At 36.8% G+C, this 27,827-nt stretch overlaps 1 protein-coding gene across 2 annotated transcripts in view; it reads left to right on the top strand.

Annotated features, from left to right (window-relative positions):
• The window catches only part of LOC115212762 (probable helicase with zinc finger domain), a 114,023-nt gene extending 105,277 nt beyond the window's left edge, over nt 1-8,746 (top strand). For both annotated transcript variants that reach the window (XM_029781432.2, XM_036503980.1), the window contains 5 exons: nt 962-1,069; nt 1,670-1,745; nt 2,154-2,349; nt 3,119-3,404; nt 6,108-8,746. In XM_029781432.2, the coding sequence (XP_029637292.1) occupies nt 962-1,069; nt 1,670-1,745; nt 2,154-2,349; nt 3,119-3,404; nt 6,108-7,907 (2,466 nt within the window). In that variant the 3' untranslated portion in view covers nt 7,908-8,746. The remainder of the gene's footprint in view (nt 1-961; nt 1,070-1,669; nt 1,746-2,153; nt 2,350-3,118; nt 3,405-6,107) is intronic.
• The last annotated feature ends 19,081 nt before the right edge of the window (nt 8,747-27,827 follow it).

The raw sequence follows: 27,827 nt of genomic DNA, 5'->3' as shown, positions 1-27,827 counted from the left end.
TCTATTTAGGTTCAGTGAGTAATATTACTACTGTTTTGTTGTTGAATTGGTTCCAGTAAAGCATATGAATGAATTTGAGGATCACGTTATCGTCATCGCTTTTACTTCACTTTTTTCTTGCTGGTATAGGTGTATGGTTGAGAAGCTTGCTTCCCAACTATGTGATTTTCAGTTCAGTTCCACTGTGTGGAACCTTGGGCAAATGACTCGTATTAAAGCCCCAGGTCAACCAAAGCCTTGCGTGTGAATTTGATGAGCAGAAACAGAAAGAAGCCTGTTTGTGTGTGTCCTTGCCTTGACATCATGTGATGGTTGCAAATGAACATCACCATCATGTAAATGATATTTTTCATTTCTAGTGTGAAAAACATGTCAGGCCTTGGGGAAATACCACCTTGCTTGGAAACAGGTGATGATTGGCAATAGGTAGGACACCTGGCCATAGAAAATCTGCTTCAACAACTAGCACGAGGAAGTGAATATTAAATGCGATAATGTTTTAGTTGCACGACTTTTTGTAGTTCACACCATCTTATTCATGCAGCAACAAAGAAAACCTCTGACTGTGACTAACTTCATTGGTGTTGTGTATGTCATACAGTGTGTAATGGGAGCATTTTACCTTGTATCAGTTCTTATTTAGACTTACTGTCAACCAAGGCAAATATGCAATGTGGCTTGTAGAGTCTTCATTCTTGCATTTCATTTTCTATATAGACCATCTACTGATTGGAAAACTACATTATTCATCTCAAAGTGACTGAAATATTATAGTTATAACTTATATTCTAAAGTTAACAACTTAGAATTAAAAGATACAGTCAACTGTGTTAAAGGATTAATGCATCGCTTAAAAAACTCCCTGTCATACTAATTATCGAGTTTTTAGAGGGTAATCAAAATGTAGTTTCATAAATTCAAGCTGTATTTCAAATCTCAGTGAAAATGGTTTTATTTTTAGGTTTATGAGGTGGCAGAAAGAGTCACAGAATTAGTGAAAAGTTGGCCCGCTGAGTGGGAGCCATTTGGTGAAAACAGCATTGGTGTGGTAACTCCCTATGGTGACCAAGTAAGTATGTTCTTATACTTAATAAAATTGGAAATATTTTCAGAGAGATTAATAATTCATCCATTAATCAGAGCCCTTTGTAAATGTTCCCCCACTTTTTTTTTTGTATCCCATTTGCTTCTTCCAAGAAAGATAGATATAACAGATAAGCTATGGAGCCTCTTGTAAAGAAGGCTTGGTGAGAAGGGAGGGATAAGTTTAGTATTGTTAATATAGATTTTTTTTAAGATTTGCAGAAATATTCAAGTGTGAAAATTATTAATATGAGAGATATGATTAATTAAGCCTTTCGTTACTGTATTTATTTTGAGAAACTCTGTTTCTTTCAATCATTTTTAAATATAACAAAGAATTTAGTAAAATAACTAAGTTATCATTCAGCTAGTGTTAGGAACATAAATTGTGGCTAAGGTTTGGTGAAAGATTTTAATTCAAAACTTATGAAAACAAAACATTTGTACTACAGAGCCAGAGCCGGTTTTGGCTGGGTTGGTAATGAAAGGGTTACTGGGGTCTAATCAATACAAACAGCTAATTAAATCAGCTGTGTCTTTGTGTCTGTATGTTCTATATTTTACTAATCAACAAATATAATTTCAGGTACAAAAAATAAGAACAGAACTCCGAAAACGAGATTTAGGTGGTGTTTCTGTTGAAAGAGTTGTAAATGTTCAAGGTAAAGTTGCCTAATCATTTCTTGATAATGTTTATATACACACATTTTAAGAATCATAAGGAAAGACAATTCTTTGATTCCAGTTAGTGACATCCGTTTTATATAGAAATATTTTTAAATATTTGTCGAAATTTATCAAAATAATTACTGTTTGTCATTTGGATTAGTAATGTAAGAATCTAAAAGTAGACTTGTAAAATATTAAAAAATTTTATTTCGCTTTTTATTTTAGAATTAAACTATTTTGATATGACCTTAGAATTTGAGATTGTGTTTATCTTAACAGCCCTACTTATGCCAACATTAAAAGAAACCATTTAAAACTTAAATCTAACTGAATAAAACATAAAATTTACTCATTCTCAGCTAGGCTAATAATTTAAATGAAAATATAATCTTTTAATCCAGGCAAACAGTTCAGAGTAATAGTACTGAGTACTGTGCGTACAAGACACACATGTAGTACAGAAGGAAATTTGGAAGACATAATCGACTATGGTTTCTTGTCTAATGTCAAACTCTTGAACACTGCAATCACTCGGGCCCAGTCACTTGTTGCTGTTATTGGAGATCCTGTGTCTCTTTGTCTTGTCGGAAAATGCAGGTAATATAAATGTGGATTCTATTACCTCCCCTGATTCCAGGACTTCTTTCAAAAGACTAAAACACAAAAATGTAGATGCACACATTTTAAATTTTGAACGAAAGTTCCTTTCTTTGCTCCCAGTGATATATGTTGATAATCTAACAGTCTGATTTAAGTTGTCAATATTGTAATGATGCAATAGTTCTATTTTTACTTGTGAACTTAACAAAAAAAAATCATTTCAAAGTAGCTACCAACATTTCTTCAGATATCAGAACATTAACAAAAGAACCCCCCCCCCCATTGAATTTGGCTGCTGCGGCTTTCTGTCTATATCAGTGCGCTATTTCCTGCAGAAGATGGGTCTGGAACCCAGACAACTGAAGAAAACCATCAAGGAAATAGGCACAGCAGCTGAAACTAGCCCAAGATGGCTATGATTGATAAAAACCGCAAGTGGAACCTTTCCCTAAGTGGAGACTAGCTCAGTCCTTGCTGCCTCACTCAGGTGAAGCATACAGGCTATTGTGCGAAACACTTATTCCCATGAGATACCTGCTGATGATATGGAAGGGTTTCCAGCAATGCAATGGATTTAGAAGAGCTAGCAAAACCTCCGAGTTGCTCCTGCAGTTTCTGTGTGAAGCAAAGCAAATCGGATCTTTATTCCATTTCACAATAAGCTATATTGAGATTTCTTCAGTGACCTCTTTTACATTATGCTATCTTCAATAATTTTAATTTTTTTCTCTAAAATTATCACCACAATATTTTTCTTTTTCCACAGAAAAATCTGGGAACATTTATTGGAGGCTGCTACAAAAAATGGTAGCTTAATCGGAATGAGTTGGACTCAACTCAGAGGCCAGTTGGATGGAGCTGAAATAAAGAAGACCTATGTTCTCAATCCTTTAGCACCAGAATTTGTCCCAAGTCGCCAGCTACGCTCTCATCTTTTAGATGACGAACCTTTTTTTGATCCTGCTGTGATTAATCCATATGGACCAATAAAAGTTCCCACATTCTCCACTATGCCCTTCTATTCCCGATATTCATACCCGCTGTACCCTCAGGTAAGTATATACATATATATATCGTCAGTAAGCCAGAAATCCAAAACAGAAGCACACTCTAAGTTATAGAGATGTAGAATATATAAAGATAGACATGGCCGGTCTATGGGGTTATCCTGGATTTCACATCCATAAAGCGCTTAGCTTTACAGCGTTTCTTCATACATTAAACCTGTTGGCCTATGGCCTCTCATGCTGTAAAGCTAAGCGCTTTATGGACGTGAAGCCCAGGTTAACCCCATAAACCAGCCATATCTATCCTTATCTGTATATGTGTGTGTGTGTGTGTGTGTGTGTATATATATATGTATATGTATGTATACATTGAATATTTTTACAATTCATACTTATATAGTTAAGTGTATATTGCATTAGATACATGCAAATAGTTATGGGGATGTATAACCTAATGTATAACATTCTGTATGACATAGAAAACAAAATCTTGGTTCAGAATTTGAAACTATTTGCATGTATTTAATGCAATATACACTTAACTATATAAGTATGAATTGTAAAAATATTCAATGTATACATACATATACATATATATATACACATATATATATACACATATATATATTTGGTGCTATTGCTAATTAGATTAATCAGATCTTTACTATTGAATTTTGATGAGAACTATATTTACCTATAAGTAGATAAGACACAATTCTCTTAAAATATGTCTATAAAAAGGCATATCTTGCTTGATTTTGTATTTATGACTAACTAATGATTTGATGGATTACAATTTCCTTAAATCTCAAGATGAAATTGTATTCTAATACTACAATATTTTATTTTAATGTATTTAAACTAAGACATTTGTCATTCTCTATCTCAGGTAACCAATTTTATAATTCAACTTTATAGAAATATTTATAAATGTAGGAACCAGCATGGTTGTATGGTTGAATAAGTTTGCTTCACATTCATGTGGTTCTCAGTTCAATCTCACTGTATGGCGCTTTTAGCAAATGTCTTCTGTTATAGCTTCAGCTTGTGAGTGAAATTTAGTATACAGGAATTCTACAAAAACCCATTGTTTGCATTCTCTATGTATATAATTTGTGTGTGCGTGTAACAATTTCTTGTTAATAATAAACAATTATTAACTTCCTAATCTCCATTTTCTTTTCTTCTATTAAATGGATATAAACTATATGCTTTATATATACCTATTGTTTTAAGGGAATTTTATTTCCCCAAAATACTAGGTATTGAACCAGTATTTCCTTGGGTGCAACCATCCCTTCATGAGGTTAACATACCCTCTAATTAAATATATATATATGCCAGCATGGAAAGAGGACATTAAACAATGATTGATATATATATATATATATATATATATATATATATATATATATATATATATATTATATATATATATATATATATATATGCGCACATGCACATACACACATACAACAGTGATTGCCACTTCTTTACAAGAGAAGACATCTCTTCAATGAGTAAATGCCATCATGAGATTTTATATTACTAGATAATCTGGCTTTGGACAATCATCAGACCCTCCTGCAGATGTTACAGACATTTCCAGGCTGAGAAGTGTCTGGGATTGAAGTTAAGTCTTGTTCACAAAGGGCTCATTTCATGATGGGTTGTTCGATTCTCTATCTTTCAAATGCTTTACAACCATAATAGTTCACTTCTTAGTCTTCAACATTCACACTAAGAACCTTAAAGGCTGCTTTTGATGGCATCTCTAAAACACATACATACATACACACACACACATGCATTTGTGTGTATGTGTATGAATGTATGGATTTGTCTAAGTGCATCTTGGCACCACTTGGGCATCAGTGACATTATTTGTGTTTTGTTCCCCCCCACCACTCTGTTTGGAAGCACAAGTACTTACACACACATGTACACGCATAACAGGAACTTCTGCCGACCAAATTTAATCACAAGGCTTTGGTCGACCCAAGATGATAGCAAAAGACACTTGCTCAGATAAATAAAAAGTTTAGTAGCTTGACACTTCAACATGACAAAAAAGTGGGATAAAGTACTTTATTTAAAAACCAGTATGGGTTGGTACCAAGAACATCATCCATCTCTGGAATACCATCTTGAGTATTCCATGCCAATGTGGAAAAGAAAGATGTAAAAACTAAATAAATAGCTATTAAAAAATAGTCTGAAATATAATTAGAAATTAAATTATCATCATTGTTTAACATCCACTTTTCCATGCTTGCATGGATCAGATGGAATTTGGTGATACAAATTTACTATGGCTGGAGGCCCTTCCTGTCACCAACTGTTACCTGTTTCCAAACAAGATAATATTTCCCCATGGCCAAATATGTTTTTCATGGAAACTGGAAACAAACATCACTTGTATGATGGTAATGCACATTTACAATCACCACATGACAAGGTAAGTGTACACATAAACTTACACATATATAGATATGATAGGCTTCTTTCAGTTTCCATCTACTGAATTCACTCACAAGGCTTTCATTGGCTTCAGGCTATAGTAGAAGATACTCACTTAAGATACTGTGAAGTAGGATTTAACCCAAGATCACATGGGAAGCAAGTTTCTCAACCACTTAACCATACCTATACCTAAATTAAGTGATTACTTCAAATCTTCTAAAATAATATATTCAGTATTTCCCTCAGTGAGACATTTTGTTTATATTTCATTTTGTTTCTTTGCAGCTGTATCCTCCTTATGCTCCATTTTATCCAGGACCTTACTATGGCTTGTATCCAATGTATCCTGGTTATCCAAATGTTCCTGGTCAGTCTTTAAATGGACGCAATACTCCACCAATGCCATTATCTTCTCGGCAGCAGCATACTCCATCTCCTCTCCATAGCCAGCAGCGTCCTAAAGTAAAGCCACCTGCTGTAACCCAACCTGTCCCAACTCCAGCTCCTCCACCATTACCTGCTGATGTTGGAACATCTGAAGGGAAAAACTTAGATTCCTCCAAACAATTAGCCAAAACTGCTAAACTCACTAAAGGTCAGCCAGTTATGTACATGCCACCCAACCCTTACCAAAACTCCTTTCTACCACTCTGCCTACCGTTACAGCAGTTTTATCCTCCAGATGACCATAGGATGATTATGGTTCCTCCAAGGTTTCCCAGTAGCCCCTATTTAGGTAGTCCTGCTTTTATGACTCCATCAAAATATTTAGGTGTGTCACGTCCTATCACTGGACGAAACGGCACATATTCTCATAACCGTTGCAACCCAACCAATCGAACGGATCGGAATCATTTCTGTATGAAAGATCCTCTGTTACCACCTTCATCGTCACCAAGTTCCACAGCTACTGGTCAAGTGATCCAACTTCTACCAAATGTTAAGCATGTACCATCATACTTATTGTCACGGCAACAAATAGGAAGTTCGAATGAAAGCTCTCGTACAAACACTCCGATATCTACGAATATCACCGATGACTTTTCATTACACTTAAAACCTGATCTCACTGATGACCATCATGTAGAAATGCCAACCAACAGCAGATCAGTAACACCAATTGAACATTCCTGGGGACAAATTGGCCACAACAAGAAATCTCTAAATGGTGATTTGCACAAGCATATTCTTCAGAATGAAGACCATTCTGCTTCCAATCAAGGCAAATCTTTGACATTACGTCAGATTATTGGTGTAGATAAAATTAAAGAAAGAGAACCATGCTCACCATTTTATCCTGTTAGAGAATTTGCTGAGCAAATCGTTGACAATGACCATATTATTAAGCCTTCCCCTATGAGATCCCAGCAAGCTTCAGTTCGGAATTTTGAAGTACCCAACAGCTTGGACAATATCACCCTATTGCACCAACCAGTTATTGATGATCACCTGAGAAAGATGAATACTTCCAAGCTAGATTTACCATTACATAAACTTGCAGAAAGTAATGGCACCAGCCCTATTGGCCAACATAATGGTCTCAAAGACTTCCAGCCATTACGTTTCTCCACCGGGTTTAGTCATCAGTTCAATGACGATTTAGAAACCCCAACTACAGTGTTAAATGTTGTAAAAATGTTAGATGAAAGTCCTGAGAAGGAAGTCGAACGGGATCTAAATGCCCTCAGCAGGCAGACAATGCAACCTCAATCCAACTACTCAAACAACATGTCTCTAGATTTGGAACTACAAAGGCATGTTAACAAACTTGGACAACCACCACCATCAGTTTCAGAAATGAAAACCAACCAAGTATGTGGTAGTTACAATATTCATCATGTTCAAGGAGGAGAATCTCAGATTCCACCCAGCTTGATGTGGCCACTGAGAACTCGGCTGTATGATCGCTCTGCAGTTATACAGCCGAGCACAGTGGAGGAAACTCAAAAGTTCATAGAACCACTCACACCTCACACTCCAGCAGGTTACAATACTCTTGGAGATACTGATCTGGATTCTCTTTCATTTCTCAGAGACTTAAATATTGGGGAAACACCTGAACTACAAGCTGAAAGTCTGTATTAAATAAATAGTTACGCTTTTATCATCAACTTCGTAAATTGTTTCGTTGACATATTGAAGTCTGATTAAATTGTTATGTGTACATTTAATGAGAGTCCAATTAAAATATCGGCAATGGCAGCTAATAATAGCATGCAAGTTCTCGTTGGTTGTCCTGCCCCCTCCCCCTCCCTCTCTTCTGTTTTGTTTCTTTATTTCCTTTTTAAATATATTTTATTTATATTTTTATTGCTTCTAATTTTTTTTTGTTTCAAATGCTTTTATAGCTGGGTTTTTTTTTTGCATATTTGTCACAATAATAATAATTATTCATAATACTAAACTGCCATGAAAATATTGAACACCCATGGAAAATTATAAAATTATTGGCAAGTTGGAGTTATAAACCTATATTCCTAATCACTTTCTTTAAATGAAGTCTGAAAACATTTTAGACATTTTTTTTTTTTCGATATGAAATAATTCTCTGGAAAAAGAAAATGCTTTAGATATTTTCATCACTACTATTATAATCATTTTATTTCACCAAAACACTTAATTGATAATTACTTTAATTATATCTACAAGAAATTAGGTGTCGGAAATATTCAACATATTCTTGTTTACTCTCTTTTCCTATATTTTAATATTATTTCTTATCTTATTTATTTTTATCATGCATTACATTTTAATTTTTAAATTTCATTTACTTATTTTCTCCCATATTACTTTTGTTTATTTTTTTTTTATTTCCAAAATTATGGAATTAAGTTACCCAGTAGTACATAAAAAAAAAAGCTTTATTTAAAGATAAGTTTGCTATCTAATGTTACCAGGGCATGGCCAACTTTTAGACCTTCATGCAGCCATATCATATGTTGCAGCTACCAATGCTTACCAAAATGCTGCCCAGAACAAATGTAACCAAAACTGTCTAACTTATATATATACCATTGGACTTTTGCTGGCCAACTTATCAAGATAACTGGAGGAAATTTTGATATAGTGACTTGTAAAATTTTGCTCCACATTTTTTTTCTATAAACCTATGTTCCTTATTGACTATATATATATATATATATATATATATATATGTATATGTATGTATACACACACACATATATCTACATACACACACATGTATATATATATGTCTACACACATGCATACATATGTATGTACATGCATATATGTATAAACACATGTGCATATATATGTACACACACACACATGTATATGTATATACATACATATATATATATATATATATATATATATATATATATACATACATATATATTTATATATATATAAACACACATATTTGTGCATAGTTATACATGCACATACTCATAGATGTGTGTATATGTATGTATATATATTTCACATTTAAAAATATACTCACATTTGTATGTATATTTGTGTGTGTTTGAGTATATATGATATCTACAGAATCACACTTTTATTCAGTTGAGGGCATTTTAAAATCATATAACTTGTAAATTCCACCTCCCAGATTTCACAGTATCTTTTTGAATTATTTAACTTTAAAAGAAAAGAAAAACATTTCTCTGCAAAAAAAAAAAGGGAGACTTATCTAAATATTTCTTTTTATTGGTGGATTTGTGTGTCAATTCTGTAAGAGAACCTTTGATGTGGTTTATGACAAGATGCTTTTAACTTTGTACGGTTGTTAATTATATTGAATGATTCTTGTCAGTGTAACCCATGCACATTAACTGTTAAAAATCTAGGGATGATATTTACAAGAATTTCTTAAAAAAAAAAATGCGTGCATGTGCATATGTATGTGTGTATGTGTGTTTTTATGTATATATATATATATATGTATGTGTATATATATATATATGTATATGTGGGTGGAGGGATGGAAAACAAACTGAAAAAAACTTAAGAAGCAAAAACAAAAAAACACCAAAAAAAAATCATTGCATATTTTTTAAAAGAGCTATTTGTCTTATCGTATTCAATAGCAACCTTATTACATTTTGGTATTGTAAAAATCCATGACAAAATGCTAATATATTTTCTTCGTTGTTTGGTTAAGTACAAAATAAGTCGACAAAACGGCTTTGGCTGAATCAAACGTTTTGCACCTTTTTTTCCCCACCCCTTGCTATTTGTAGCAATAGTTTAAATGTCTTTGTATGTGCATTGGCAGGGTTCCTATACCAAAGTCTGTGCTACAGCCTAGTTTTGTTGCCTTGTAGAATGTTTTTCCAAATGTCAGTTTCTGTTGAACAGGAACATCTGGAATAAAACTTATAAGACACCATTCCTTTTCTCTTGACTTATATTTGTGTGAATGTGAGAGTGTAATATTCAACATTTTAATATACAGTCATTGTCATTTTCGTTTCACTGTTCACTTATTTATGCTTGCATGGGTCAGATGGAATTCATTCTGGCAAATTTTCTAGGGCTAGATGTCCATAAGAAATCTTCCTCAATAGATGAAGATTAATGACTGCTTGTTACCAACACTCATCTGTCTCCAAGCTAGGTAATATTTCACCATAACTGGCCATATTTTCAAGGAAGATTAGAAATTGATGCCACTTGGAACAATAGGGATGTTTATTAAGGACTACCACACCATATCAAGACAATGAGATGCAAACACCCACTCCATATATATATATATATATATATATATATATATCAACACACATGTAATAGTCTTCTTTCAGTGTCCATCTACCAGATCCACTCAAAAGGCTTTAGTTATCCTGGGACTATAGAAGACATTTGCCCAAGATGTCATGCAGTGAGCCTAAACTTGAAGCCATGTGGTACAGAAACAAATTTCCTGATTGTTTAGCCATGCCTGCATATTATCTTAGATAATATATATATTCACAATATTACGTAAGTCAGAAGAACTGAAGTAAATTTAAACACTATAAAGCCCCATTGTGGGTTACATGAGAATATAAACACATTCTCTCTATCTTAATGTTGTGTGGAAAAACAGAGGGAGTCTCCTGACAAACTGTATCACACTTACTTGATCATTCCTCAGAGAAGACATACTAGCATAGATCAGTTGCTTATAAAGTTATCATGAATTAGGCTAATACATTAGCAGGTAGCTTATTCAGAATATTGGTGCTTTTGACAAATCATATATATTTATTGCACAACACAGCCTAAATCAAAAGCACTGAAGTAAATTTAAATATCCATTCGAAACACACCCTTACTCTATTATATGTTGTAATACTGTCAAGTGTGTTTTAAACACTTCCTCCTAAGTCTACTTTGATCAACTTCTGTCATAAGTACCTCACATTTTCAATTCAAAGCATCCCTTGATTCAACATGTATTCATTTCTAACAGAGTAATAGTAACAGAAATACTGAGGAAGGTCCATTGAGTAAATAAACCCCAATGTGAATCTGGGGCTTGTTTTATTATTACCAGAATAATAAGAGATTGACTTCAATAAGATTTGAATTCAGAACATAAAAGGATGCAAGTAAATACAGCAAGGTCTTTTATATAGTAGAACTCTGATGATTCACACCAACTTTGCAGATAGCTAATTCACAGGTTTCCAATAATTTTTTTTCAACTTTTTTTACAAACTATTTTAGTACACTAAGTGCTAAAATACCTGCAGTTACTTCAAGCCATTACAAACACATGCCTTGCTATTACTTTCAAACAGTGTACCCCAGATCTTGTCTCCATTTTTGCCAACATTTTCAGGAATGTCCCTAGATTTTTGGTAACATACTGCAATGTGTCTCATTCCCAAGAATGGCTGTTGATATCAGTTGCAAAACCTCAGAATTAATAATCACCAACACCGTGCATTTCTTTCCTTCCTCAATATACATTACCCTCTATATGGCTTCTGAAAAGTCATATCTACTAGAAATCTGTTTTCCTACTCATGATTCTTTGCTTTTGATTAATTGAATATCTCAACATTCACAAGGTCAAAATGTATGTCCCAAAGATGAACCTTCTTCAGAACCAGAAAATACATCATGTAAAAATGTGTCCATGTCAGCACTATGTAAAAAGCCCTGGTACATGCTGGTGCCACATAAAAAGTATCTGTGCCAGTGCCATGTAATAAGTGCTCTGTAAAGTGGTTGACATTAGGAGGGCATCCAGCCAAAACAGATAAATGGAGCCTGGTGCAGCTCCTTGGATTACCAGTTACTCTCAACTGTCCAACCCATGCTAGCATGGAAAACAGATGTTAAATGTTAATGATGAACAGTTGCTGCCTGCCTCTACATAGTTCAATGGGACCCACAGTGGAAAACTCTCCCTAATCTTGAACAGTATTGCTGATGCTACATTTACAAATATCCTTGACTACCACATCATTGTTTTAACTTGTACTATTCCATTCCTTCATGAATCAGTTGAGGTTACACTGGGACAGTTTTTTATGGCTGAATGCCTTTTGTGATGACTCTTCCTTGTTGAGCAGCAAAAAAAACCTAATCATGGTTATGCAGAGAAATTGGAAATAAATGACACCATCTGAGCGACAACATCTGAGTCGTTTGTTTACAAACATCTCACAACCTATCAAGACATATCAAGAAACCTGGACAGGTTTTTGCAGTGGACTGCAAACAGATGGTAGTGTCTGGATGAACATTGATGCCGTTATTTACAACCAGCAAATAAATGTGAAGATGAGGGAAAATATAAAATCATTCACATGAACACACATGTTTCTTAAAGTTGCCTTCTACCAAATTCACTCACATGGCTTTGGCCAATCCAAGGAAATAGTAGAAGACACTTTCCCCAAGGTGTCACATAGTGAGACTGAACCTGAAACTATATGATTGGGAAGTGAACTGCTGAACCACATAGCCATGCTTGTGCCATATGTAAGGATTGAACAAAACAATGGAAACATCTAGTTAAATGGAAGTTTTATTATTCAATATTAAAACTTCCATTTAACTAGATGTTAAATGGAAGTCCCATATATGTTAAATTATATTGAGATCCAGGTTAAAATTAACGTGCAAGTGGCTGAGCACTCCACAGACATGTGTGCCTTTAATAAGAGGGGATTATTCGATATGTAGCTGGCCCATATATGGCATCAATTGCTGCTTTAATATGTTGAGGAATTGACTTGTACAGGTTCTGAATGGTTGTTAGGAGAATTTTAAGTCATTCTGTAAGTCAAACCTGCTTTGGCTCTTTCAGCAATGATGATGGAGGTAAGTGGCTCCTTGCCTTCTGTTCCAAAAAGTCCCATATATGTTAAATTATATTGAGATCTAATGATTGTGGGGACCAATGCAAGTAGTCTTTCTTCAATTTTGGTGCATTATCATCCTGGAAGATTGTGCTACTATCAGGGAACAATATTTGCACCATAGGAGCATAGGAGCACTCCGTCGGTGATGATGACGAGGGTCCCAGCTGATACAATCAGTGGAACAGCTTGCTCGTGAAAGTGGCTGAGCATTCCACAGACACGTGTACCCTTAACGTAGTTCACAAGGAGATTCAGCGTGACACAGAGTGTGACAAGGCTGCCCCTTTTGAAATACAGGTACTATTCATTTTTGCCAGCTGAGTGGACTTTGCATCATAGGAGAGACATAATTAGCCAAAATACTAAGATAATCCTGACATTTACTCTGCCATGTTGAACTAAAGGGTCCAAAGAATTCTGTGATAAACTCTAAATCATCACAGAGCCACATTCATGCTTCATGGACCAAACAATCAAGGGTAAAAGCTTCTTTGGGCTGTCTCCAGACAGAAGCTCACTCCAAAATAGAAAAAAAAAGGTGAATGATGATTCACCAGAGATGACATAGTTTCATTGAGCCATTGATAATTTCTGATTGTCCAGGTACCATTTTTTTCTACTAATTAGTGTTGATGGGAAATTGGAGAGGTTTAGCTGTTACAGCCCTTCCATAGTATCCTGCTTTATGAACCTTATAACAACTAGTTTTGTCACTGAAGATATGCTTGGGTATCTGGAGTAGATTGTGCATGTAATGACAGAGACCAGGATTTAGAATTTACTGGTAGGTGGTTAATGCAAAATAGTTTTACCTATAAGAGACATATGGCAAATTCAAAAGGTAGGAGTTTCTTGTTATCAAAGAATTATTCATTTAAACTAAAATGGAATATTTGATGTTATGTGTACCTAACTTGAAAAATAAAAGTGGGGGGTGGGGAGAAAGTAGGAGTGGTTTGCTAATATTCCACATAATGAGGTTAAAAAGTGTGAAGTATTTAGAATTGTGAGATAGTATATCAGAATAAACTTTAATATCATTGGAAGAACTATGTTTGAAATGATTTTAAGTGCACTTGCCCTCAGTAACAATGGAAAGTAAGAATGTTTACTTCAGGTTGAAGAAAGAGTGAGAGAAAGAGAATAAGATAGCTAAAGTAAACTAGGAGAGACACCAGAAGAGAGAGATAGAGAGAACAATAAGGATATGAGGACAGTTTATGACGTAAAGGTAGGACTTTTATAGACCTTTAGGGATGGTTGCTAGGATGTTAAGTCTTACATTGATGTCATATCTGTCAATCAGTTGGTAAGTTTTTATAGAAAGAAGTTGTTGTTGCCATCGCCAGTGGTGACGTCTATATTGGCAATGGTTTAAGTATCAAGTCAACTCAGGTTCAACTCTGATTAAAGGCTTTCCAACTATGAACATCTCATCATTTTAGGGACATCTAGGACTACATTGTCTTATGTCTCCACTATTTAAAGACAGCAGAATGTGAGTTAAGGGTAATTTTACTGCTATATTGATCAGATCAAGCCACCATAGAAAGTGTAATTGAATTGATAGTTTGGTAAACAACTAAAGGCCATCAACGAATGTACCACTATAGGCATACTGTACTTCTGTCTAGTTGAGGAACCCACTGCAGTAAATATACTAGTGTAGTGATGCTGCTGAGTAAGGTTCAGCGCACATGCGCAGAATGGGATTACTTCTGGTTGGCCACCGGAAGTCTTCCCCATGCGCATGTGCGGGAAACTGACCCCTAAAACGCGGTTCGCTCATTCATCTTTTCTGGCCCTCGCAGCACCCATGAACGGACGTGTATTGGCAGTCTCTGAGGACTTCATACCAACCAAGCAGCGAACCACGACAAATCATTTCGACTAACAAACAAGAATCAGCACTGCAGATTCGGCTGTCGGTTTCCCTCCAGAGAACACGGACACCAGTTCTACATTACGACGAGAAATAAACAATCATTTTGCTGTGTTCGTAGATCGCCCAACTAGTCTGTTATTTTAACTAAAATTGAATGTGACGGGATCAGATCGGACACCCCTCCAGTGGTACCGAAACTGATCCTGTTACACTAGATTTCCAACTGGTTGAGGACCACATTGTATATTCTCAAGCTACCACTTGGAGGGAAATAGAATTGGTAATTAGTAAAACAACTCCACAGCTGAAGAATCTACAGTCACAGCTACACGCATCATCATCAATTTTATTTAACAACTATTTTCCATGCTGGCATGGGTTCAGCTATCTTCTGTCTAACTCAACCATTTTTTGCCTATGGACCACTTTGATTTTTATTTTATTCTACTGGGCCCCCATAGCCATTTAATTTTTTAAAAATCGCATTATATTATTATTTTTCTTTCGTTCTTTCATTCTTTCTTTCTTTCTTTTCTTTCTTACTTTCAGATCAGAACTGTGGCCATGCTGGGGCACCACTACATTGTTTTATTGAGAGCCTCCTCTATTATATGGCATTTGGTGAATAAGGGAGGTGTATGCCGCTACTCTCTTTGCACCTTTTGCTGCAAGGTAGGTTTATCTGGGACTCTCAACAGGAAAAGGTCTAATTTTGATTTGAAAACACCTATGTCAACTCTGTGTAGGTCCCTCAGGCTCTTTGGGAAAATATTAAAAAAGCTGTGGGCCCCTAAAACCCAGGCTGTTGCAGTAAGTGGTCCTGAAGTGCGATGGCATTGCTGGGATCTTTGGCACTGTGCAGTTTTGACCCGCTCTGGTATTGTAGCTTTCAATGCCAAATTTGGCACAATTCCTTTCAGGATCTTCCAGACGTATACTACTGCATATCCATCCCACCTGAGTCTTAGTTGTTTCAGCCTTTCCCTGTAGCTGAGCTGTTGCAACGAGACAGTCTTCTCTGTGAAGCTTTGCTGGATTGTTTCAAGGCCCGCTGTTAATTTTACACTGATGGGTGACCATAGCTGGGAGCAGTAGTCCAGGTGGCTGAGGACGAATGTCCTCCAGAGGACCATCATGGTTTCCTTCTCTCTGATCATGAATGTTCTCAGGATCCTTCCAGTCAGTCGTCTGCACTTTGTCACCATCCTGGTAACGTGGACTTGTAAAGAGGTATCATCACTCATGTTGATACCCAGGTCCCTCACTGATTTAGGCTCTGGGATTGTAATCCCCTGTGGACCAGTGTACCCTGTAAGTTTTATATTCAGTTTTGTATGCTGGTAGTGCAGGGCTTGGAATTTTTCAGCATTAAACTGCATATCATTGTCCTCAGCCCATCTATAAATTGAGTCCAACTCCTGCTACAGGTGTGCAACATCACTGCATTTCTGTATTTTCTGCAAGTCTTTCATATCATCTGCATAGCTAGCAAGAGTGGCTATCAGGGCAGCTGAGGGTATATCTGAGAGGTCCACTATGAAAAGCAGTGGTCCCAAGAGAGTGCCCTGTGGAACACCGCTCACTATTTTTGTTTTCTTTGAGGTGGCTCCATTGGCCAGTACTGCCTCACTTCTATCTTTCAGAAAGTCATAAGTCATGTAACCACTCTCCAAGTTTTCCAGCTATGCCAAGATCACACATTTTGTGGTATATCATACCATGATACACTTTATCAAAAGCTTTTGCAAAGTCAAGGTATATTACGTCCACATTTGAGTTGTTGAGTCACTGCCTCAACACCCAGTCATAGTGCTGTAAGAGCTGGGTCAGGCAGCACCTACCTGGTTGAAAGCCATGCTGGGTATCACTCAGCAAGTCGTTTTCTTCAAGGAATGCAATTAGTTTCCTTCTGACTATCTGTTCCATGACTTTGCTGATATGTGAAGTCAGAGAGATAGGCTTATAGTTTTTGGTATCTGCTCTGCTTCCTCCTTTATGGATTGGGCATATTATTCCCTCCTTCAGTTTTGCTTGGCAGCCATATGTATGTATGTGTATATATATATACACGGCAGTAAACATTATATTATGTCTATTTATTTTTAAAAAAAACAATTATAACAATATATATACATGTATAATATATTATGCTTTACATATATAAAAATACCAAAATACCAGTAATTATTAAAATATGTAATGTAGAACATAGAAAGTAGAATAGTTTCTTACAGCTGTTTCAGCCAAGAGGTCATAGTACCCCACTTTACTTCCATCCCTTCAGTCAACTGAAGTATTTGGTAAATAAGATTAAGGTACTTGGGTGTGCCTCTGGGTTTTGTCAGAGCGTTTAGAAAGTTCATAAGGTTAAGTTATAAATATAAATGCATCGAGTTTCTTGAGGACATTACCCGAATCACTGATCGCGGATCCTGGGTGGATGTTGTTTACCTGGACTTTGCTAAGGCTTTTAATTCTGTGCCACACAAATGACTTATGGTGAAACTCTCTGCAATGGGTGTAAGAGACGATCTCTATAACTGGTTGAAGTCCTTTATTATCGTCCGAAAAGAGGTTGTCACAGTTCTAGGACAGCACTCTTCACCCTATGTGATGACATCTGGTGTACCACAGGGATCTGTTCTTGGCCCCCTTTTATTTGTTGCATATGTTAATGACATAGATGCCAACTTAAAGAATGCCACAGTGCTGAAATATGCAGATGACATCAAGCTGTACCTCGAAATAAAGAGGTCAGATCCTGTACTCTATAGATCTCTATTGCAATCAGAACTGGACACAATGCAGCAGTGGATCATGGACTGGCAACTCAAGCTGGCTGTGGTCAAATGTACCACCATGCATTTTGGGAGGAAAAACCCAACGTCTACTTACTCCTTCCACAACACTAATCTCAAAAAGTCTTCTTGTGAACGTAACCTGGGTGTTATTGTCGACAGCGATTTGCGTTGGACAAAACACATCGCTAAAATTGCCAAGAAGCCTGAGGGTGTCTTGGCATCACTCACCAAGTCCTTTGTGAGCCGCTCTCTGGCTATCTATCTGCGGCTTTATATAGCTATGGTACGACCTCACCTGGAATTTGCATCACCGGTCTGGAACCCCTATCTTGCCCAGGATATTAATCGTCTGGAAACCGTTCAGCGACGTGCAACCAAGAGAATACCCTCCATCAGGCATTTGTACTTCTCTGGGCATGGATACATTGAAACTCCGACGTCTGGCAGCTGATTTGGCAGACACCCATAAAATTATTAACCATCTTACAAACAATAACTCTGAGCACCTTTTCAAACTCCATCTGTCTAACACCCATGGACATGTTTACAAAGTCAGAAAACAGCACAGCTCCCATGACTTTCGGAAACATTTTTTTACGCTAAGAGTTGCTGAAGCATGGAACAAACTGCTAGCATCAGTTGTTAGTTGTCGGAGCACTGCATCCTTCAAAACTTCCATGCTTCCTGAGATTCGCCACCACCACACCTGATTTTCTCCCCTCCATACACACGCAAGCATGTATCTGACTCATACACTGTTCACTTTCCAAACATTTGTACATTACTGCATATACTTTATACGCACTTTTGACAAGTTGTAGTACACCTGAGCACTGTATATTTCATTATTATTATATATACGCACTTTTATATATTCATACATACACATAAATATTCATAAATACATATCTATACATTTATATATATATGTATATGAATACAAAGGAATCAATTATTATTATTATTAGGTGTATTATATTATTCTTATTAGATAAAGTATAAACAGAGGAAAGAGAAAATTATCAAAAGAGAAATAATAGTGGAATTTAAATAATCAATCTATCTTAAGATTATTGTAGTTTTGTAGGAATGAAAAGGTATATAAATGAGGAATACACATGCACACACACACACACATATTTACTTTAAAATTTTTACAGATTAAAATGAAAAGAAATAATTATCAAAACTCCTTTGCTTCAAGTAAAAATGGAAATACTCTGTGTCCTATAAATAGGATACTGAGACAATGTGATAAAGCTTAATGTTCTCATTTACTGTCCTATTTATAGGACAGTGGGACTTAATTGGTTAATTGGCACCAAAATTTTGCTGGCGTTTCAAAAGTGCAGAAAAATATCTCTTTTCAAACAAATATTCTCACACCCACCTGTTGTAGCCTTTAGACACAATAAAAATATAAGAAAAATATATTAGCCACTACCTCTAACCCCAAGGAAACTACCATTGGAGTTTCTTGGAAAACAGCCACAAGAGAGGTAAGCTCTGTTCATTGTGCAAGTCAATTCCACAACAGAAACGTTCTGACAGAAGGTGTGATGTGTAAAGATTCCCATTTGGTGTACACAGCAGAACACACCAAACACAACTTTATTTATGTTGGTTGTACTACAGAATAATTAAACAAAATATTCAATGAGCACAGGCATGATGCCAGGCACAATAGTTTTTAGAACTTGCCAAATATTTTACATCAAATGGCTGCAATTTTGAGGAACACCTACAAGTGCACATTCTCAGAAAATATTCTGATTCATTTACACATTCAGTTTTCAAAATGCATGAGGATAAATATATTTGTGAATTCCAGCTAAATTTCATCATATTTTCACAAAACTGTTTGACTAAATATTCTTTTTCCGTTTTTTCTCATTTTTCCTTTTTCCGTTTTTTTCTCTTTTTTTTCTTCTTTTTCCTTTCTCTTTCATAAGAAAGTGAAAACTGATGATGTTGTAGCGAGGCACAAGAAGCCAGCACCATTTTGAACTAGATCTTGCTGGTAGCGATTGCCATGTGCAAGACAACAAATAAGATTCTTGCTGGCAACCAGTATTTAAGCAAGAAACAGCAACATTCACTCTCATTTCTTCTCACGCTTACGCCGAGAAACACTGCATAGACAGCGACTCACAGTGGACTCTTGTCCCACTCTGACTCCACATACTTATCTCCAGAGGTAATGAACCTCACGTGTATGGAGTTAAGACAAACCACGCGCTGCTATAAAGATGGTCACTGAGAGCGAACCACATGAATTGCATATGCTTTATACGCAATTTTGACAAGTTGTGGTGCACCTGAGCATTGTATACAATAATTTCATTAGTGTTATCATTATTATTTTAACATAGGCGCAGGAGTGGCTGTGTGGTAAGTAGTTTGCTTACCAACCACATGGTTCCGGGTTCAGTCCCACTGCGTGGCATCTTGAGCAAGTGTCTTCTGCTATAGCCCCTGGCCGACCAATGCCTTGTGAGTGGATATGGTAGATAGAAACTGAAAGAAGCCTGTCGTATATATGTGTGTGTGTATATATATATATATATATGTATGTGTGTGTATATGTTTGTGTGTCTGTGTTTGTCCCTCTAGCATTGCTTGACAACTGATGCTGGTGTGTTTACATCCCCGTTACTTAGTGGTTCGGCAAAAGAGACCGATAGAATAAGTACTGGGTTTACAAAAAATAAATCCCAGGGTCGATTTGCTCGACTAAAGGCAGTGCTCCAGCATGGCCGCAGTCAAATGACTGAAACAAGTAAGAGTAAAAGAGAGAATAAAGAATAAGAACTCTGTAAATAAACAGCTATTGAATTGTACTCCATTTGTGAACTTCTTCGTGTTCCAGATCCTTGAAACTACAAAAAGAATTATAATGGGAGAAGGAGATACTCCACAGATATCATAAACCTTCCATTCCATTATAATGTCATTCTACCAAAATAGATTTATATTTTGAATTTCTGTGTTTCTGCAGTCATTTTCATTTTACATTTTGAACCTGAAGATGGCATGATCTATTGAAATATCATTCAAACCATTAAATAAACAATCTATTACTAATCACATCACATTCTTCTTATTGTCTATTTATCTTCGTGAAGAGTTGCATCACTCTTTCTAAATTATTATTATTACTGTTGTTGTTGCTATTGTTGTTATTATTATTATTATTATTATTATTATTAAGGTGGTGAGCTGGCAAAATTGTTAGCGCAATGGACAAAATGCATAGTGGTATTTCACCCATTGCTACTTTCTGAGTTCAAATTTCACTGAGGTCAACTTTGCCTTTCGTTCTTTCAGGGTCGATATAATAAGTACCCCTCCCCCAAAATTGTTGCCCTTGTGGCAAAATCTGAAACTATTATTGTCATTATTATTATTATTATTATTATTATTATTATTATGTAAGGCGGCAAGCTAGCAAAATTGCTACCATGCTTAGTGGCACTTCGTCCATCTTAATGTTCTGAGTTCAAATTCTGCTGAGGTCAACTTTGCCTTTCATCATTTTAGGGTCGATTAAATAAGTACCAGTTATGCACTGGGACCTATGCAATTGACTTACCTACTCTCCTCAAATTTCAGGGCTTGTGCCTATTGTAGAAAGGATTATTATTATGATGATGATAATGATGATGCAGTAGTAGTAGAAGTAGTAGAGTTTCACAATTTTATGACCTTATTTTATATAATTTTTTCCTTTTATATATTTCTTCCTGTTCTAAAGAAAGACATGTAATTGAAATGTTAGTATGAATTCAAATAATATGAATTTCATTTGGTATGAACCATATAATCGAGATCGTTCAACTGTGAGACATATAAGTTTGACAAAAGGAAATTAGAAAATTATAGAGAATGTACAATATTAACATTGTTTACCAGAATGGTTGAAATGAGTAAATAATAGTTAAAGCAGCTTAATGATTTAAATGACAATGAAGAGGAGGAGGGTGAAGATGTAGATGATAAACCACTTGTTGAAAAAGATATACATCTTCATTCATAAATTTCAATTCCCAAATCTTTCAAATAAATTTTTTGTTTGCTTTTCAAAAGGCGTAGTCAATTTGTAACAAGTTTGACATATACATCAGATCTTTCTTTTTTTTTCTTCTTAGAAATGCCTTCTTTTTCAGTTACTATAAATTTCTGTTTTTATCTTAAAATAAAAAAGAAAGCAACATGCATCAAAGGAATTGCAAGTCAACAAGTCATTTTGAACAGTAAGCATAAATATTGTATCATAATTATATACATAAAATAACTATGAATCTTCTCTTTCCTTTTATTATATTCTTGCCTCTCAACACCTGGCATAAAGCCACCTCCCCATCATTTAGTTAAGAGTTTTATTTCTTTCATTTCTTGTTTTTTTCCTGTCTTGCAAGTTACCTGGCAGCCTCATCAGTGCTGCCACCATCATCTTTGTCATTATCATCATTGTTGTCTTCGTCGTTGTCGTCATCATCATCATTTAATGTCCATGTTCCATGCTCGCATAGGTTGGATGGTTTACCCTCCCACCCCCACCACCAATACCGGATATCTCTATATTTTGCTCCATCTATACCGGATGTCGCTTCTCCCACCACCATTATAGGTGTCTACTCTTCGAACCCCCCTCTTCAATACGCTATTTCACCATGCATAACCCCTCTCTCGATATCCTACGTTCTACTTGCCTAGAACCTGTCATCATTTCTCTGAACCACCCCTCCCCACTGGTGCTCCCCTATATTTCTGCACCCCCCCCACATAAAAAGCACCATCCGAACGTGGCCGATGCCAGACCCCTCTGGCACCTGTGCAGGTGGCACGTAAAAAGCACCCACTACACTCGCGGAGTGGTTAGCGTTAGGAAGGGCATCCAGCTGTAGAAACACTGCCAGACTAGACTGGAGCCTGGGGCAGTCCCGAGCTCCCCAGACCCCGGTCGAAACCGTCCAACCCGTGGTAGCGCAGAAAACGGACGTTAAACGATGATGATGATGATGATGATGAATACATCCAAGGACTACATCAAGTTCCAGTATCTGCTTTGGCATGGGTTTTATGGTTGAATGCCCTTCCTAATGTCAGCCGTTTTACAATGTGGTCTGGGTACTTTTTTCATGCTACCTACACTATGGAGGTTGCTATGCAGTTTGCAGGATTGCGAGCCCTGGGTGAGGTGATGAGGTCAGCTTCATACTAGGGGATGAGAGGATTACTATGAAGTGGGACAGGAGTAGAGCAGGCCCCTGTTGAGGGATCAGCATGGCTATTCACATCTAGTAGGGGAGAGGAAGAGAGAGAAAGAAAAAGGGCCAGTGACATGAAAAAAAGCACCCAGTACACAATGCAGCACCCAGCTGTAGAAAACCTCCCAAAGCTGACACTGAAGTGCAATGCAGCCCTCAAACCTGCTGAATTCTCTCATTCTGTCTAAATCAGGGGTCACCAAAGGGGGTCTGAGGAACCCCCTAGGAGTCAGCAAAGAATTACAGGGGGTCGATGATAGCCAAGGGGTCAAATAGGGGTTGGCATGCGAAAGACCAGCTCACCCAGATGAACTGCTTGGAATACTTAGTCAGCACCATGTTCATCCCTCATATTGATGTTGTTAATTTCAATAAAAGATATTCCAGCAATATGATGCGTTTTTTCACATTTTCTAATTGTGAGAACAATTTCATAAAAATTGAAAGTTTAATACTGTATACTCATGCATGTTCTTTTCCTGTCTTGCAAGTTACCTGGCAGCCTCACCAGTGCTGCCACCATCATCTTTGTCATTATCATCATTGTCATCGTCGTCGTTGTCGTCATCATCATCATTTAATGTCCATGTTCCATGCTTGTATAGGTTGGATGGTTTACCAGATCCAATACATCCAAGGACTGCATCAAGTTTTAAATGTAAAAAGTGTGTCATCTTCAATAGAATTTCTTAATTTGCCGTGCATGTATATTTCAGCTAACATTTTAATTGCCAGCTTCAGTACTCTGTACGCATTTAAGATATGGTACAGTATGGTAGGGTATTAAGATATTTTAAATGAGGAGGGTGGTCGATGCGGAAGGAGAAGTGGTTAAAGGGGATTGATGGTCAAAAATGTTTGGCAACCCCTGGTCTAAACCATACCAATGGGAAACAGACAGTAAATGATGATGAGGAGGAGGAGGGTGAAGATGAAGATAAACCACTTGTTGAAAAAGACATACATCTTCATTCATAAATTTCAATTTCCAAATCTTTCAAATAAAATTTTTGTTTGCTTTTCAAAACGTGTTGTCAATTTGTAATAAGTTTGACACATACATAGATCTTTCTTTTTTTTTTCTAAGAAGTGCCTTCTTTTTCAGTAATGCTACCTTAATAAGCTAACTAAAGATGGTATTGAGAAATAAAAGTAATAATCTATAATAAAGGACTGCCTTTGTTCGTGAATGACCATGGGATTGTACCTACAAAGTTATTCTCTGAGGCACAAGTTTGGGCAATGTTGTTTATGGAAGACCAGCAGTCACACATGCATACCAGCCTCCTCTCTCCATCCCACTGATGTTATCCAAAGGAAAGGCAAATGCCAATACACCTTGACACCAGTGGCATCACAACACATTTCTGCAGCTGAGTGAACTGGAGCAACGTGAAATAAAAAGTGTCTTGGTGAAGAACACAACCCACACCCAGGTCAGGGGATTGAACTAACTTCCTCATGATTGTGAACTTGACACTCTAACCACTGAGTCACCACCTTCAAATTTTGATACAGGACCAGTAGTTTTTGAGGGGACTTTTTGAAGTTGATTATATCAACTCTGGTACTTAATTTATCGACCCTGAGAAGATGAAAAGCAAAGTTAACCTCCACGGAATTTGAACTCAAAACACAAAGACAGATGAAATGCCATAAAGCATTTTGTCAGGCATGCCAATGATTTTGCCAATTTACCCCTTTATAGTAATGTATAATGATAACCTTACCTTAAGGGCAGTGAGCTGGCTGGATAGATAGCATGTCAGGTAAAATGCTTAGCAGCCTTCCATCTGTCTTTACGTTCTGTGTTCACATTCCACTGGGGTTGACTTTGCCTTTCATCCTTTCAGTGTTGATGAAATAAGTACCAGTTGAATACTGGGTGGGGGGCAATGTAATCAACTTACTCTCACCTTTGAACTTGTGCCAAAATTTGTAACCAATGATAACTTTATCTATAGTATTAATTTCGTTTTTAAACAATTTATGTATCTATTTCAGTCATTCAGGATAACCAAGTTATTTTTACATTGTTGGTTTCATTTTAATTGGCATCTTTATATATCTGTTATCACAGCTCTTGGGAACACTTAAAAGACAAATATATACAGTATTTCCTTGAATACACTGCTTTCAAGAAATATAAAGTGACCCTTTTTGTACCATTGCCGGTACTGCCTGACTGGCCCTCGTGCCGCCGGCACGTAAAAGCACCCACTACACTCTTGAAGTGGTTGGTGTTAGGAAGGGCATCCAGCTGTAGAAACTCTGCCAGATCAGATTGGAGCCTGGTGCAGCCATCTGGTTTGTCAGTCCTCAGTCAAATCGTCCAACCCATGCTAGCATGGAAAGCAGACGTTAAACGATGATGATGATGATGATTTTATGTTGAAGTGGTTAGGGTATTCGACTCACGATTGTAGGGTCATGAGTTCAATTCCTGGCAGCGGGTTGTGTCCTTGAGCAAGACACTTTTATTTCATGTTGCTCGTGTTCACTCAGCTGGCAAAATTGAGTTATGCTTGTAATTCAAAGGGCCAGCCTTGTCACATTCTATGTCACGCTGAATTTTCCTGAGAACTACATTAACCCTTTCGTTACCAACCCGGCTGAAACCAACTCTGGCTCTGAGTATAAATGTCTTGCTTTCATAAGTTTTGAATTAAAATCTTCCACCAAACCTTAGTCACAATTTATGTTCCCTAACACTAGCTGAATGATAACTAAGTTATTTTGATAAATTCTTTGTTAAATCTAAAATAACCAAAAGAAACACAGAGCATCACAAAATAAATATAGTAATGAAAGGGTTAAGGGTATGCATGTCTGTGGCGTGCTCAGCCTCTTGTATGTTAATTTCACGAGCAAGTTGTTTCATTGATTGGATCAACTGGAACTTCCTCACCATAACCAATGGAGTGGCAATGCCATATTTTATGTTTATCAATATTTTTCCAATTTTTTTTTGCACTTGAGTACAATGCTACCCCAACCCAATTTCTTGTGTTATAAACTAATGAATGTGGTACCTATGCTTTTGGGGAAGAAGGGGTTAGTTGGAATACATTTCACTAAAATGCTAGTTTTCAGTATAACATATTGATAAATCTGCTACATCATCAACACACTAGCGTAGCTAGGAGGTGGCAGTAGGGGTGGTGCTCCCCAAGCAACACTTTTAAAGGGGGTGGCACTTTTGGGTCTGCTGTAGGTAATATGTGCTTTTTTGTGGGGTCTGGAGGTGGCAATTGGAAGGGCCGCCTCAGTGGCACACAAATAAATAAAGCCCAATATACCCATCATGACTACTTGTCTGATGAGGGTACACCAGGCACATGCATCGCAAGCATATGTGCGTGACATGGTGACCTCATATCAAGATAAACAGTGCATGACCTTGCAAGTGGGGTCCAGTTAGAATTTTCTTCAGGATGCATAGCCCATCCCACTCAAAAGGTCCCTGAATAAGGGTTGTTTTATGTATAATGAACAAAACACCCATGTTTCCAGAGGCGAATAATTCAAATCCCAAAGAATTCCTCTCAGCACATGGCTATGATGCTCCCCCACTATTTCTATTAGTGATCAGAGAAGCACATATCATCAGTCACTAAGAGACATGCTCAGCTGGTTAAGGCCAAACAAGCAAATCTGTGGTATTGAGTAGAATATTTGCTGCAGCCCATCTTTTATCACAAGACAAATCAAGGTACATCATAACACTTCCAATCAATTAAGATCGAAAGCTATGAGAGCCGCTGCATCATCATCATCGTCGTCGTCATCGTCATCATCATCATCATGCGTCACGACCATATGTGCATGACATGGTGCCCTAATATCAACATAAACCTTGCAGACAGGGCCCCTGTTAGAAAAGGTCCCTGAATAAAGGTTGTCTAAAGATGATGAATGAAACACCTACCTTTCCAAGGGTGGATCATTCAAACTCAAAAAATGCTCCCCCACTATTTCTGCTTGTGATCAGAGATGCTCATAATATCAGTCACTAAGGGACAAGCTCAGATGTTTGGGGTCAAGCAACTGACAAGCGAATCTCTAGTATTGAGCAGAATATTTACTGTAGTCCATATTTTACACCAATACGGCAGCGAGCCGGCAGAAACGTTAGTCCGCCGGGCGAACTGCTTAGTGGTATTTCGTCTGTCTTTATGTTCTGAGTTCAAATTCCGTCACAGTTGACTCTGCTTTTCATCCTTTCGGGATCGATAAATTAAGTACCAGTTACGTACTAGGTTCGATCTAATCGACTGGCCCCCTCCCCAAAAATTTCGGGCCTTGTGCCGAGAGTGGAAAAGAATACAAAATGCTCCAAGGCATTTATCATTATGCACATATATTTGTGTATGTGTATAGACATACATATGCAAATATACATACATGCGCATAAACACATACATATATTTAGGCGATCTTTCGCATACTTACACACGCACGTACGCACGCGCGCGCACACACACACACACACACACACACACACACACAAGAATACGTAAACAAGCGATTCAGTTTTAAAAGAAATTGAAGAAAATGAAAATTATTCCCAGAAATTGTTGAACATTATTTCTCAGAAAAAAACCCATTTGTTTGTTAGAAAAGCCATTTCTTAGTAAAGCTATTTCTGAGAAAAGCCATTCTGTACTGCATCAGGGCACGTGAGTAATTAAAGGGAAACTGGATGGTACGATGGAATAAGA

The sequence above is a fragment of the Octopus sinensis genome, linkage group LG6 (genome assembly GCF_006345805.1).
Source record: "Octopus sinensis linkage group LG6, ASM634580v1, whole genome shotgun sequence".
In the NCBI taxonomy this organism is placed as follows: domain Eukaryota; kingdom Metazoa; phylum Mollusca; class Cephalopoda; order Octopoda; family Octopodidae; genus Octopus; species Octopus sinensis.
Note: the sequence above shows the minus strand (reverse complement) of the source record. Positions and strands in the feature narration are given on the sequence as shown.